Consider the following 15,757-nt stretch of genomic DNA (forward strand, 5'->3'; position numbering starts at 1 on the left):
GACCGGTTACAACAGTATGTTTACCAGTTTACATTTTTACCAGCACTAAAATCCCTCAGATTTATATTACTGAAGTCTTAAAGCAAACCACTCCAAATGTATGCTGCAGACAGAAATACTGCAAAGGCATAAAGGTCAACCTGACTGCAGAGTTTCTTTTCAATAAAATTCTACTTTATTAATGCTGTCTATGACTCTCATGGGCTTTGGATCAAATCCCAGTCTAGCCAAAGTAACTTTACCGGAAAAACAAACAAAAATCCCCAAAGTGAGCAGACTTTTTAAAAATTTAATGATATAAATGAATATGTTAGAAGATTTATACTGGTAGTCTAACCCAGACTCAGATCATGTATTACTATAGCCTTCCTAACCCTGAAAGTCACTGTCATGCCGTAAGTGCAGCTTTGAAATCAGCAGGGCAACTATTAACTTATATGGCGCATAGTACAATAAAGCAGAAAAGCCACACACAAATTGCAGCATCAGTTTAGAATGGATGTTTGTCCAAATAGTAACGAAGTGTTAGGTAGAGTGTATTTTATTCACACCTTTAAACACTCTTAACATTCTCATCATGATTTACTTAATAAGCCTAAGGAATTTCAACACAAAAGTCAGGTGATGTGAAATGTTTGAGTGAAACCTGAAAATATTTGTAACAGTTTTAAAAGCAGGAATTAGTTACCAGCTCTCACAACGCATGGTATCATCCATATTTCCCTGAGAAATCATGCCCTGCAATAACCATGTAAAACAAAATACACCATTAATGCAATCCTGGATTAGATAGGAAAAAAAATAAAAAGCATGCATAACAACTTCTTATGAACCAACACTTAAATGCTACTGCACTTATAACTATGGAATTGCAGACATTTCATCTGACTGCATAACAGAAACGGTAACCAACTAAAAACTTATCCCAAATAAAGAAACCTGATTAAAAGTACCATACTATAGTTAGCCACATAACTCAGTGTGATATTAACATTATTTTTTATTTCTTGATTTTTGAGTATGCCACTTCTTAACTTCATTTATAAACATACAAACGCTCTGCCTTACTGATGCCTATTTTCATATGAAATTTGAAAGTGTGTCCATAAACTCACCCTGTGTCTAAAATTTAACTGGGTTCCCCCCCTCCTCTGATAGGGAATTTAAGTTACTGAGCTAAACTAAGCTAAGATAGAAGGATCTTTTAGTAAGGAACAGGAATGATAACATACAACACAGAGAGATAGAACCAAGAATTACAAAGAAATCATTTTACCACCTTATTTAAAGCAATCACAGATGTGAATAGCAGTACCTGGGCACAATGGGGATCATGAGAGAGAATGACAATTACAACAGCACATACCAAGATAAGTAATTTGCAGACTCTCCCATTTTTGCCAGTACATTACAAGGAGGTACGCAATGCATATACCAGCATATTGAGTCAAGTATCGCACGCAGCACCATCGTTTGTCATTTGAATACCACTGCTTAACACTGCGTTTCTGCAAAATACTTCAGCATTTGCAAAACCGCAGTGAGATACCCAGGCAGTGCCAGTGCCGTAGCCTCCCTGCTTCTGAGTGTCAGTGTGCAGTCCACTCCAGCCCCACTTCGTGACAAACCAAATCAGTCATGTCGTACAGCCTCCACTCCCCTACATGGATCTCCACAGGCAAAAAACCAACAAGCAAGATGCAGTGCACACTGGGCAACAGAAACATGGGGCTCGCAGCGTCTTCAGTGGCATTCATGTGTCCCATACTAAGTAGTTGTTGAGTACCGACGTCGCATGTACTTTAGTCCTTTGCTGAACTAATTTTGCACCTACAGCAACCCCTCAAAGCAAACACATTTTCAGCATGTCTGAAACCTAACAGAAAGTAGCCAGAAAAACTCAAATCCTTTTTCCCCCCTTTGTTCTGTAGTGCAGTACATAGTACATCAAACTACGCAAGACTCACCAAAACCCTACGAGCACACCAAAACCTTAAAAGCAAAGGCAAGCTACATAGCATCTGGCAAATTATCATAATTTCCTCCATATATAAAACCTAAAAAGCTTCAAAACCTCATCACACACAGAAGAAATTGTTGGTTGTCTCACAGGATTACAGGAATTAGTTCAACTGTTTGACAGAGCGACACATGTAGTATTCATTTTCCATTTTGTAGGCATGGGAAATCACTGTTCCTTAAGCATCTAATGACATTCAAAGAAATGCTTAAGATAAAAATTCCTTTTTTTTTTTTAAAGTGTACGTGCTTCCTACAAGAAATAAGTCAGAATAAAGACATTTCCAAATTGAAACAGTAACAGCAATGACAGTTTATGCTAGCACACAGAGCTAAAGCATTTACGAGAGAGCTCCTTCACATTCCAGTTGTGTCATGAGGAAGAAAAACCCAGCATGTCTCCATTACATCAGAGGTACCTGAGAATCAAAGCTAAATCTCTTGTGCATTTATCAAGCACCCATTAGAGAGCTAAGCAATTTACATTTCAAATTAGACATTATATTTATAAAATATTATTGTACTAAAAATCACAGGATTCTATAGAAAAAAGCCTCATCACATTCTATTAAATGCAGGAACAATGTTACACGTCATAGCTTCCGTAATTAAAACTGTTCACACATTTCTTTTAACTACAGGGGCACCACTGTTTAAAAATCCTTTCAGGAAGGACAGTTTGCTTTGTTTCTTATTCGTTCATAACTGTAATTTCATGCAAAAAGACCACTCGAGCTACCTAGTGCCATGAGATTAAAGTATTTAATATCTTTTAAAAAACAAACAAAAAAGATTAACACATTTTTGTTAAAAAGAAAACCAGTGGGAAGGCCCTAACTTTGAGTTTACTGAATAGAAACATTATTCAACATTCCTGGGGTCAGAGACAGAAGAATATTCTCCTGGTACTTAGGAGACTATGATAATCTTTCACTTCAAGCCACGAACGTAAGGACAAATATGAATAGCAATTGCCCATTATACATTACAGCTCCAATTCTATCAGTATGACCAATTTCAAAAGACAGTATTAGAATATTTTGCTAAAAATACTGTAATTGCCCATCTGAAAGCAAATTCAGTTTTCCCAGGCTTAGTTTGTTGATACCAAGTCCCAGCTGATTTAAATTTGTAGTTTATGTCTGGTATTATATATTCAGTATGATCTCATTGAATTATTAATTGAAAGCAGACATTAGCTTTTTATTGCCAGTAGATCTTAACATTACTTCTTGGAAAAAAGCTGAAGCTAATATTCTCTAATTTGTACTAATTTATAAGAAAAAAAAATCCTTAAAAAAAAGCTAAGGAAATTCCACTTACCAAAAAATCTCTGAAAATTCTACCAAAGTCAAATGTAAAATTAGTCATACGTACTGCATTTTATCCCCTCTACTTATGGTGTTTGGGAATTGAAATGGGAAGTTTCTCAAAATGCCTACATAAATTTAATAAACTTCTTTGGGGTTTGTGGTTTTGCTCTTTGGATCTTTTTCATTCCTATTTCAGGCGTCCAAAGAAGCACTTGCTACCTCATCTTGAGGAGATGTCTCAGATCACTGAAACTTGCAATCCAATACTAAAAATTGGAAGGAAAAATTTGATAAAGGTACAATATTTGACCAGAATAGCCCCCAGGTTTTTTGTTTTGTTTTGTTTTTTTTCCCCTCTCCCTTTTCTACTTACAGGTTTTTACATTAAATTGTAGCTGCTGGCTAATCAATCCTTCTAAATGTATAGCTGCCCATGTTGCTTTCCTGCATTCCCTCTCGCCTAGTAGTTGAATCACCAAAACACCAAAATTTCTTTTGGAAGTATCATTACTGAGCGTCAAAACATGAAAATGCGTTTGTGTTATGTCCTCCTCCTGTATTTGTGTGGAAGGATGGTGGAAGTATGCTACTAATAATCTCATTATGTGGAAGAGAATACTGTTGGCTGAAAATCCATCCTTCATTCATTATAAAAAATAAAATCCATCAAAAGCCAAAGTTAACTTTAATTGAAGTGTCATACAGGCCAGAAGTTGGAAAATGGCACTGACTAATTTCAAATATTCCTGAATATAATTATTTATAACTTTTCAGAATCAAATAGGACAGAAGCACTGCAGTGGAAGGAAGATACAAGTTAAGGAAAATGATCACTTTTATAATAAATTTATTAATGCCACTGAAAAAAAAAATCAATGCAAACACCTTTATCTTTTTCAGATTGTTTAGCAGATTACTGTAGTGCCAACCCATTGACTGAAAAGTTCCACAATTAATTTGATCTCTTTCATAACTTGGCAGCTATACATGTCAAAATCTTCAAATTTAGTTTTTATGTAAGATAAATGGGAATAAGAATGGGTTACAGAATCAGTCTGTTTAAAACAAACACTGATCTTGAGACAGGACACCCAAATGTACTGTAATTAGAAACATTTTACCATTCACTAAAACTTTAAACACTCCAGATTGTTAGGTAACAAAAGATTTTTAAACATCGGCACCCATTGCCATTACAAGGCTTCTCAAAATGGCATCAGACAATATATATGTAGTGTTCCAGGACCCTACAAAGATCCTGCCTCAATAATTACAAGAATGCACTTAATAAATTATTTTTCTATTTTCTTCTATTAATATGCAAATAGTTTATACAACATAAAAAAGTTAATTTGTACCTACTACAGGTAACATATCTATTTAGCTTTTCATCTGAAAGCCTGTAAGACTTCATGACCTGCGAACTTATTTACATAACTCATTTGAAAGTATTTTTTAAAAATAATATTGTCCAGCATTTAACAAAATTGTGAGTTAAAAAGAGAAAGGAATCATTTAACAGCATTTGTTTTCTTGATTTTGTCAAGTAACTTCACCAGCTCAGTGTTATAAGGCAGGTTGGTTGCTCAGATGGACTAAGACTCCCTATGGTGATAGGCATGTAGTAAATTTGTTCATTTATAAAACCAGATGAAAGCAAGATAGAGGAAAAGTTTAGAGTTTCAAAAGAACTGAAACTTCTTATTTTTACTACAAATTCGGAATAGGCACTGAAACATGATTCCTTAGGACTTTTCCAGAAGATTGTCTCTTCGCTGGGCATCATTCCATTTTTAAACTAAGAAGAAGAAGAAAACAAAGAAGTTATCAGGGCTACGTAATTAAAGATCATAAAAAAGCAATCACCACATGTATTTAAAGCAAATAAGTTATCCCAATTACTGTTTTGGTTAGAACATTTTAAATTTCATTATTAGATTTAAGCAACATTGGAAAATAAAAATATACTTATGTAATTTGCATGTGCTACTTGAAACTAAAACCCTGTTCCTTTAGAGGTTTGCGTAACCTCCTCTTAGAGATGGGTAGTATGAAAACTCCCTAGCTAGTATGAAAACTCCCTAGCTAGTCTACTATAGTTTCCCTATCCTTATCATGAGAAATATTTTCCCAATGCAATTTAACAACTTAATTCTTGTCAACACAAAGAATCCTTTCCTTTTTCTAGATCCATAACGATAAAGTCTGGTTGTGGCCCCTAAACCTCCTCAAACAGTCAATATTTTCCATCAACTACAGTAGCCCAAACTGAGACCTCAATGGCATTAAAAAGAATGAAATAACTACTTCAGATCTCTTCCACACACATCATCCATACCAAGAAGTTGTATGCCTCTTCTGGTTTACTGATTCACATCCAATTTTTTTTATGAATGTTGTAATATTCTTAAGCAAAAAAAAAAAACTTTACATTTCAAAACCATCGACCAAGAACTGTGCCAAGGTAAGAATAATGCTTGGTAACAAATAATAAGAGTTCTGAAGGCTGTCTTCCAAGTTATTATCCATCAATACAGAACAAGATGAACTGTATGCTCTGTAAAAACGTGTGCTTGTATAACACAAATGCCATCATGAAAATCAATCCTCACGTCTCTCTGTATTGGCTGAAGTTTATTAAGCATACCTTTTGTCTATGAACAGCAACTGTCTCCATCTTGTGAAACACTATGCATAGGAATGAGACTTTCACACTGCTCATTTTCTTCTGGCATTCTTAAAAAAAGTAAAATTTATTTAAAGTTACACAGTAATATTAAATTGGTTGTTATGAAGCCAACATAAGTACTAAGTATGCTAGTTGTTTGAACTGCAGCCATTAAAACATACAAAGACCCCATAACTTCATAAAATATACTCAAGTTTGCACAATTTTCACTGCATGTTCTGGGAACATCAACTATCACTGAAGTATTAAGGGAAAAAGAGAAAATTGTGACAGCCACTAGGAAACTTCTTTACAAAGGTAAATGGACTTCATATATTTCCATTTTTTTGAGCATTACATAGGTTAATAAGTAGATTGGCAACTACTACTATTAATAAATTAGTACACCTGAATACATCTGAATATAAAATTAGATAAAAATAAGTACAGTATGAGTAGAATCATAGAATATTCATGGTTGGAAAGGACCTTTGAGATCATCGAGGCCAACCATACACACAAAAAAACCCCAAACCTACAATCTCTGACAGTAGAGCACGCCCTGAAGTGCCAAATCTACACGTTTCTTAAATACCTCTAGGGATGGTGACTCGACCCCCTCCCTGGGCAGGCTGTTCCAGGGCCTGACCACTCTTGCAGTAAAGTAATTCTTCCTAGTATCTAATCTAAACCTCCCCTGCCGCAACTTCAGACCATTTCCTCTGGTCCTGTCATTATTCCCTTGGGAGAAGAGGGCAACACCCACCTCTCTACACCCTCCTTTCAGGTAGTTGTAGAGGGCAATGAGGTCTCTCCTCAGTCTCCTCTTCTCCAAGCTAAACATGCCCAGCTCCCTCAGCCTCTCCTCATATGACCTGGTCTCCAGACCCCTCACCAGCCTGGGAGGTCTCCTCTGGACACGCTCCAGTGCCTCAATGTCCCTCTCGTACAGAGGGGCCCAGAACTGAACACAGCACTCGAGGTGGGGCCTCACCAGTGCCCAGTACAGAGGCACGGTCACTTCCCTACTCCTGCTGGCCACCCTGTTCCTGTTGCAAGCCAGAATGCTGTTGGCCTTCTTGCCCACCTGGGCACACTGCTGGCTCATGTTAAGCTGGCCATCCACCAGCACCCCCAAGTCCTTTTCTGCCGGGCAGCTTTCCAGCCACTCTTCCCCAAGCCTGTAGCGTTGCTTGGGGTTGTTGTGACCGAAATGCAGGACCCAGCACTTGGCCTTATCAAACCTCATACAATTGGCCTTGGGCCATCAATCCATCCTGTCCAGGTCCCTCCATAGAGCCGTCCTACCCTCAAGCAGATCAACACTCCCACCTAGCTTGGTGTCATCTGCAAACTTACTGAGGGTGCACTCAATCCCCTCATCCAGATCATCGATAAAGATACTAAACAAAACTGGCCCCAAAACTGAGCCCTGAGGGACACCACTGGTGACCGGCCACCAAGAGGGTTTCACCCCATTAATCACAACTCTCTGGGCACGGCCATCCACACAGTTTTTTACCCAGTGAAGAGTATACATGTCTATGCCATGATTTGCCAGCTTCTCCAGGAGAATGCTGTGGGGGACGGTGTCAAAGGCCTGGCCCAAGTCCAGATAGACAATGTCCACAGCCTTCCCCGCATCCAGAAGGCAGGTCACATGGTCACATAAAGAAATCAGGTTGGTTAAAGCAGGACCTCCCTTTCCTAAACCCATGCTGGCTGGCCCTGATCCCTTGGCTGCCCTGCATTTGCTGTGACAGCTTACTCAAGATGATCCTCTCCATGATCTTTCCTGGTACCAAGGTCAGGCTGACAGGCCTGTAGTTCCCCGGATCCTCCTTCTGACCCTTCTTGTAGATGGGCATCACATTAACCACCCTCCAGTCATCTGGTGCCTCCCCTGTTGACCAGGATTGTTGATAAATGATGGAGAGAGGCCTGGTGAGCTCTCCCGCCAGCTCCCTGAGTACTCTTGGGTGAATCCTATCCAGCCCCATAGACTTATGTGCATCTAGGTGCAGAAGCAGATCATCGACTACTTCCTCCTGGATTATGGGTGGGTTGTTCTGCTCTCCACCCTTATCTTCCAGCTCAGGAGACTGAACACTCTGGGGATAGCTGGTCTGACTATTGAAGACAGAGGCAAAGAAGGCATTAAGTATCTCAGCCTTCTCCTCGTCCTTGGTTGCAACACCCCCCCGGCCCCATCCAGTAAGGGATAGAGATTCTCCCTGACTCTCTTTTTGTTGATGTATTTATAAAAACTTTTTCTGTTGTCCTGTATGTTAGTGGCCAAGTTGAGCTCCAGCTGGGCTTATACTGTGTGAGTACCGTGGCTTAAGAAGAGTATAGGATACTGGAAAGGCTAAGAAAGACATAGGATTATACTTTGTGATTGCCCTACCTCTGAATTCGATGTTTTCTACAAATAAAGGCAAAAATTCTTCTGATCCCCACCATCACTGGATCCCAGTTGTTATAGTGACATAAGAGAGTTGCAATGAAAAAAGAGAAAAATACAGGTACTGCCCCTGCAAAAAATAACCAGGAAAACTGCACCTGGAATTAAAACACAAACATCATTCACTTAATAGTAAAAAAAAATTGGCATAGTGTATATTTGGAATTATTATTGTAAGTTTGAGTTCAGTTTCAGTTCTTTTAAACTGTGTGAAATATTACCAATATTTTTTTAAGTTATTTGGTACAATTTCTATAGACACTGCTGCTTCTAATAAATGAATAACCTTTCTTCACTGATTTGTTCTTTACAATGGAATATACTGTTTGCACTGTGGTGTGAATGAAGACTGCTATTTCCAAATGTTCTCATTTTTAAGTTTTAGCTGTCTGACTGGTACCAATGAGAGTCCCCTAGATACTTCAGAAGTTTCGAATTAGAGAACTCACCTGAAAGATTTGGGCACCTTTTTATTCACTATGAATATACTGTCACTGAATGGTAACTGGTGAAATCAATGCGCATAGAAGGACTAGCTATGGGAAATTTACAGTAATTATCTTTTTCATTTAAAAAAACGGCAGGGCACATTATTTGCCCAATTTACATTAAATTCTACTCGTATCTATCTACTACTACACTCCGCAGTGATGATCTGAGATAATTTAAAATTTAAAATTATAGAACGTTAGCGAAATCAAAAGGTGCAAGAACAAGAACTAGCCTCTGCAATGCCTTTAAGGCTAACAGAGCCATGAACCATGAGCACGGCTCCCTCTTGTGGACAAAGTCTCCAAAGTTGAAGACTTCAGAGAAAAAAGGTACAGTTTTGATACCTAGCACTAATGTTCACTCTCAAAAATCTAATAAACTGCAGTTGTTAGAGCCTTATGCTATCTTTATTGATTTCTAATAGAAATTCATACACACATAATTTACCAAAAGGAATATTTAAATAGTTGTTAATAATTTGGTTGTAATTTCTTAAAATTCAGATTTATGTCAAATTATTACAGAATATTAAATACCCAGAAAGTTAGTAATATGCATATTGGATAATTACCATAATATTTGACAGTCATATGAAGACTGCATATATTCATAGTTTAAACTTTACATTATTAGCCATGCCAGTGGCATTCCTACCTCGGTTCCTTCTAAGGAAACTGAAATGTGGTGTAACAACAGGGCTGCCCAGAAGAAGCACTAAGTAGAAAGCTTGAAGTTGGAAGCTTAAATTCTATCAGCCTAACTTGAACACCTGAGACTTCAGTGAGCATAGAGCTTGGCTTAGGATATTTTAATGTTTGTAGAACAGAGACATACTTGTGCAAACAACCTCAAGGTCTAGAGGAGTTTGCATTAAATTAGGGTCACTCATTTGTGCTTCTAATAGTAGCAATTCTTTTTTTAAAAAAAAAAAACAAGAGACAGAGGATTTGCCTCCAATAGCAGGAGAAGATACAGTAGGAAATTCATTTTGTTGTCAAGGTCAAGTCCCAATGGCCCCATGGCCTCATGCTCAGAAGTTCAGTACCAGAAGGTGGTGTTTACACACTCAAACACACAAGAAGCAGCCACAAACCAAAAGCACCAAACAGACAGGAAAGTAGAAACTTGGACAGCAACTACATAACAGCCAGGGGAAGAAGGAAGAACAGTAGTGTGTAATGCATATATGAAATGGAAAAGGAATAAAAAGAGAATGAACCCCCAACCCCTCCCTGTTTACTCTCCCACATATGGCAAGACACAAGAGGCATCACCTGATGGCCAGCTGCCTAAAACCAGTCAGGTTCTGTATTTGTCCAGAGGAAGACAAAGCAGCCTTTTCAAATAGAGAAAGAAAAACTAAACGAATAGAAGGAAGGAAGCAAGTACATGGACCACAAACTTCAGAAAGAAGCAAGTGGTAGCAAATGAAAATGGTGGATGAAATGGAAGAGGCATGAAGATTCAGACCATGAAAGATGTTGCCACCACATAAACTGAGACAACACAGGAAGGTGAAGATTTGAGATGAGAAACAGGAAAAGAGCAAATACAAGGTGTACAGAAAGTTAGACTGATAGTTACCTACATTTGTGGGGCTTTTTTATTTGTTTATAAATACCAGATACATAAACATTGGAGCAACTCTAATAGTGATAAACTATACACGAGTTAGAAGTGTAACTTGGCCTTACGTTACCAACATCAACTGAAAGTCATCCAACAGAGCCTTTAAGATGTTTCTGCTATTTCAAATGCCTCAATATCACATAAAGACATGATGAATAAGTTAAGAGATCTGGACTCTGTGTTTACTGATAAAGTAGCCTAGACATGAAGCTGTTTACTGAGAATTAGAAAAGCATATTCCATTTTTCCAGGTATTCCAGAAGAAACATTAGATGAATCACTTCAGAAGACAACTTAAGCTTTTAATATATTGATATATGTAACTATATATAGATATATGTACACACACCTCTCTACAGACGTATTTGCACATATAGACGTATATATAAAATATGTCTTAATGCACACACATATGCATAAAAAATTTTGGGCTTTGCTACCAGCGTTAGCTCACATATAAACCTAATTCCACCTCACTAAAGTGAATTCTTTGGGGAGAAGCCTACAGACTTTTTTCCTTGTTTCTTTAATAGCTATCATTAGTTGTTTACTTTCCTGTTACAATTTATGTCCCAAGTGTATACTGCAGATACTTTAACAGCAACACAAATGCAGTTATCTTACCAACAAATGCTCTATTATTGTTGGAATCACTGCAACGTTTTGCTGTACTTCCACATTTGAATATGCAGCTAATGCTAATATGAAACATACTTCTCTCACATCTTCATTACACAAGTATTTATTCAGGGTCCAACTCTCCTTTTATTTTCCAATTTGACTTTCCTTTTTCTATATTTATCCTTTTATTTTTCCACTTCATTTTCCAAAATCCGCACTGACATGAAGAGTGAAATACAAGTTGTGTGGGGTGTTTTTCCCCCCCCATTCTTACATGCCCAACAGAATTCAGAAGTCAAAAGGTTCTCATTAGAATTTACATTTTGCTTGTCAAAACATTGACTAGTAAAGCTTTGTTTTGACAGGAAACATTCTAAATGCAAGACTTGACTGATTTCTTGTACATAAGTCAGTCTTGTACAAACAAGTAAAGCCTCAAACGAAAAACTTAAGTGTAATGACTGAAAAGTCATAAATTGGACCACCATGGATAATGCATGAACCCCACTTGCTTCAGGGAAGCCACTACTCGGAGAACACTCAATTTAAGCTGTGTTCCATACATAGTCAGATTTTTTTTCACTTCTCATACTTACACACTTCTATTTGCACGTAGCTTAGAAACTAAGTATAATGCCATTTGCTCCAAGACTCAAATGAACATCAAAGCAGTGTAAGCAAGCAGCAGCTGGCAGAGCAAGACCACCAGTCTATTCAAAATTTCAACAGTTAGTTTTAAGTTGGGTCAGTTTTGCCCATTTTTATTTATATTTTATTGATACCATTTTCAGCTCAACTATTACATGACTAAACTGCTTCCTAATTCACGTAAAGATTTATCATCTCAGTAAAGACCTTCTTGTATTTCAGTAACAAACTGTACTTAGGCCAAGGTGTTCAAATGCTGACTAATTCACTATTTTTAGCCCAGAAAACAAATTAACCTGGCACATAATTTTACTCCCTGCTTTCTAAAAATCTCCCACAGCCTCTCCATACCACATGAATATATGCACATTTAACATCAATGAAATACAGTTGTCGCCAATGGTCAAAATGCACACAAGCATGTGATGGGAAATGCTTACACTTTAACCAAGTGACAAATACACCTGCGTCTACACTGAGAGGTGTCAAAAAGCACAGCCATAATGGACTACGTGGGGATGCCCAGACAAAAAAGGCCATTATCAGTGTAAGAAAAATTAAGCTTTCTTTAACAACAGATGCATTATAAAATTAGGTTGAAAGCTATTTCAGGGTTAAATGGGTAGTTTAACTTTCAAATTAAGATTTTTGGCAGTAGGGATTATTTAAATGCAAAATAGCAGGAACAAGTCATCCTGCCTTCAGGAAATAGAAACAGTTAGGTGACCACAATTTAAAGAAAAAAACCAAAACAAAACCCCAATAATTGCCTGCTTGCAATATATGCTAAATAATCGTTATTCACATGAAATTAAGAATTTCATGTTCCTTGCCACTGATTAAATATTAAATTCAAACATTCAAAGTTAAAGTTCAGACACAATTAAATAATTAAATCTGAAAATTCTACACCATCAAAAGTATCTACACAGCTTGAAGAGTAATATAAACTAACTTCACATAGTTTCTATTCTAAACTCATATTACCAGATTCTTTTCTTTTCATGCAGGGGTTTTTCCACAGCTATTACCTCAACACCAGTGAAACTAGACTAACTTAAAGTAGGACAGTTAAATGGAAGCCTAACATCCACATGAATCTAATAATGTCCAATTAAGCCTTGTACGTTCCTTGCTACATTCCTTTGTGGTAAACCTGCAGATTTTTGGTTTTGTTGCTAATTGAATATTTTCAAGATAGACAGTCTATAACAATGCTATAATTGTAAAGGTATTAAATTAAGGTGCGCTCTACCTGCAGTTGTTCTTTAATTCTGAGAAGTGCCTGTTCAAGGTAAAGCATTTGACCAGGCATTGCTGATGACTCTGGGTACTTTTCAGACAAGCTGCATCTTAATCAAATATATTCAAGTGTGAAAGTGCATGCTTGCAAGTGCAAAGTTATTGTAACTGTCAATATCAAGAGAGTAGTAATAATGATGTAGTTCAACAATTATTGACAAGTGACAAAGGTAAAAAACTGTTGATTATATACATTGTTAAAAGTAACACTGACAGTTAATTCAAAGAAATTCTGTTAATAATGCTCAAAACTTCATAGTACATTACCTTTTGCATGCACATGTCAGCTATTATGGACAGAGGTATTGTAAGGCTTAGCGCAAGTGTGCCTATCAGTGATGAGGTAAGAAAGCATCCCCTAAAAGATAATAAAAAAATTATAATAATTAAAAATAAAAATAATGAGGTCTTATTTAAAAGTTAAGAGACAACTGAAGTAACACATCAAACTGCAGAAGACATTTAATCAAGCTAACTGTTAGCCATTGTTTGTTTTAATAATAAAAAATTGAGATACCCACACTCTGTCATAAATCTGCAAAACTGCATAAAATTCTTAAATAGACTACTGATGTCTTCTGGAGTGAGGTTTAATTCCAATACAAACCTGTTGAGATGATGGAAAATTCACTACTTCCTGTGTAGTGACTTCACCCTGAAAAATCTGCATTTTGTTTCCATTTTAATACCAGCTTATAGCAATTAAGTCTGGTTTGCCCCAGTCTGGTTAATTAAAAAAAGGTTATTGATGTCTATAAATCCTACCCAAATAGACAAATTCTTAAGTTAACAGACTCTGCTTTTTAAATCTCATTCTAAAATACGCCCTTGAAATCATTCTTTGGAGTCTCAGCAACACTCCTCTGCATTCTACAAGTGGTCTCATCATACTTGCTAAGCAGGACTAAAGCTGTTAGACTGCTCTAGATCACTGCATCACACAAAGCCATTACAATGTATTTAAGTGACAGAACAACAAAACTACATGCAGACGTCAGAGCAGTACTCATTAACAGCCACAGAAAACTAACCCTTTTTCCAAAATTCTTTGCAAGTCATATTTAGTTTGCAAACGACTGATTTACTAAGTGAAGCTTTTTTTAAAAAAATGAAAAAAACCCCAAAGAACAACAAAACAACCCAGAGAACCTCAAAGTGTATGTAGAACAGACCTAAGAGAACACATGAGCTCCCGTAATCCTCAGCATTTCTATATAAACCTAAGGCTCTATAAATAAAACTTGAGTAGCCTGAGCCATTTTGATACCAAGTGAAGAGCGTAACATCCAATATAAGAACGGCAATTCCCATTTTGTGATTGGCCAAGTCAAAAGCTACCAAGGATAGTGAGGCTTGTTAGCAAATACTCATCAAAGGAATAGCCCATTCTACCATAAGAAGAAAATAAATACGAGAGGGTCTCTACCTAATTCAAATCAGTAATGTCCAACTACTGAGTCAGCCTCTTATTTCAAAGCCATCCAGAATTTATTCATTTATTAAGATAAAGGCAATTCTTCTCATCCTTGGCACGTAGTGAAAACAATACCAGCTATGCCTTTTTGTGGAACTGCAATTAGTTCAGCACACAACTAATTTTAAAGAAGGAAAATCCTGTAGCTACAGTATTTATTAGAATTCTGAAATTTGTTTTTTACCTACGCAGTCTTTATTCTGGTTACTGTAAAAATTAAACAGATGCAGCATGACGGAAACTATATTCATGAAATGTGGTTCACTGAAGAAAATGTTGTTTTAATTGACCTCACAGAAATTTGTTAACACTTTTTAAACAAAAAGATTTGAACACACATTTGGAAAACATTTTCTAGAGCATGACTTCATGCATGTATTTCTCTAACTAAACTAGAAGAATACTTCCAAACCAAACCATTAGGTCCTCCCATACGACTGACTTTCAGCCAAGCAAAACCAACTAGTTTGGATATTTATCATCACTTTGCATTGTTCTGTGTCTTTAAAACAAAGAAAAACATATGCAGATGAAAAAGGAACAGAATGGAGAAAGTATTTTAGATACTCTGCATTTTTGCAAATGTTCTCCCAGTATTCTAAATTCCCTTCTATACCGTAAGAGAATACTTTTCTGCACCGACTGCTTCTGAATTAGAACCAACCTGTCCACCAGAACACTGTAAATGCATAAACGATACAGAATCCAATGAAAACTTATCAGTGGGTTAAAAAAAAAATAATTAAGAGTCACATCTACCACTACATTATTTCATTGCCAGTATGTGGTTGGGTGGAGTAAACAAGTAGGTTAAACAATACTATTTACTTCCAAAGAAAGAGTAGACGACCATACCAGCGGCACACTGGATAGGTAAAAGGATGATGTCAGCACAAACTCTGAAATTAGTCCTAGTCCAAAATTCCAGGGAAAAGGAACCAGAAATAAAAATGGCTCTTTAACTAACTGGATTATCATTCTGAGTAATTACACAAGAAATACATCTATAAAAAAAAAGCCTGTGCACATCCATGTACTTAAACCTACACTAGTACCCGATTTTGGGACAAGAGTCAAGTTTGTGGTGTTTCGGGTTTTTTTGTGTTTTTGTTTTTATTTTATTTTGC

The 15,757-nt window shown here is 36.8% G+C and overlaps 1 protein-coding gene across 3 annotated transcripts in view; it reads right to left on the bottom strand.

The window, feature by feature from the left end:
- Positions 1 to 523: 523 nt before the first annotated feature.
- The window catches only part of SLC35F5 (solute carrier family 35 member F5), a 36,193-nt gene continuing 20,959 nt past the window's right edge, over positions 524 to 15,757 (bottom strand). For all 3 annotated transcript variants that reach the window (XM_063341104.1, XM_063341106.1, XM_063341105.1), the window contains exons 14-17: positions 13,424 to 13,514; positions 8,408 to 8,562; positions 5,980 to 6,068; positions 524 to 5,130 (exon numbers count right to left, since the gene is read on the bottom strand). In XM_063341104.1, the coding sequence (XP_063197174.1) occupies positions 5,987 to 6,068; positions 8,408 to 8,562; positions 13,424 to 13,514 (328 nt within the window). In that variant the 3' untranslated portion in view covers positions 524 to 5,130; positions 5,980 to 5,986. The remainder of the gene's footprint in view (positions 5,131 to 5,979; positions 6,069 to 8,407; positions 8,563 to 13,423; positions 13,515 to 15,757) is intronic.

The sequence above is a fragment of the Chroicocephalus ridibundus genome, chromosome 7 (assembly GCF_963924245.1).
Source record: "Chroicocephalus ridibundus chromosome 7, bChrRid1.1, whole genome shotgun sequence".
Lineage (NCBI taxonomy): Eukaryota > Metazoa > Chordata > Aves > Charadriiformes > Laridae > Chroicocephalus > Chroicocephalus ridibundus.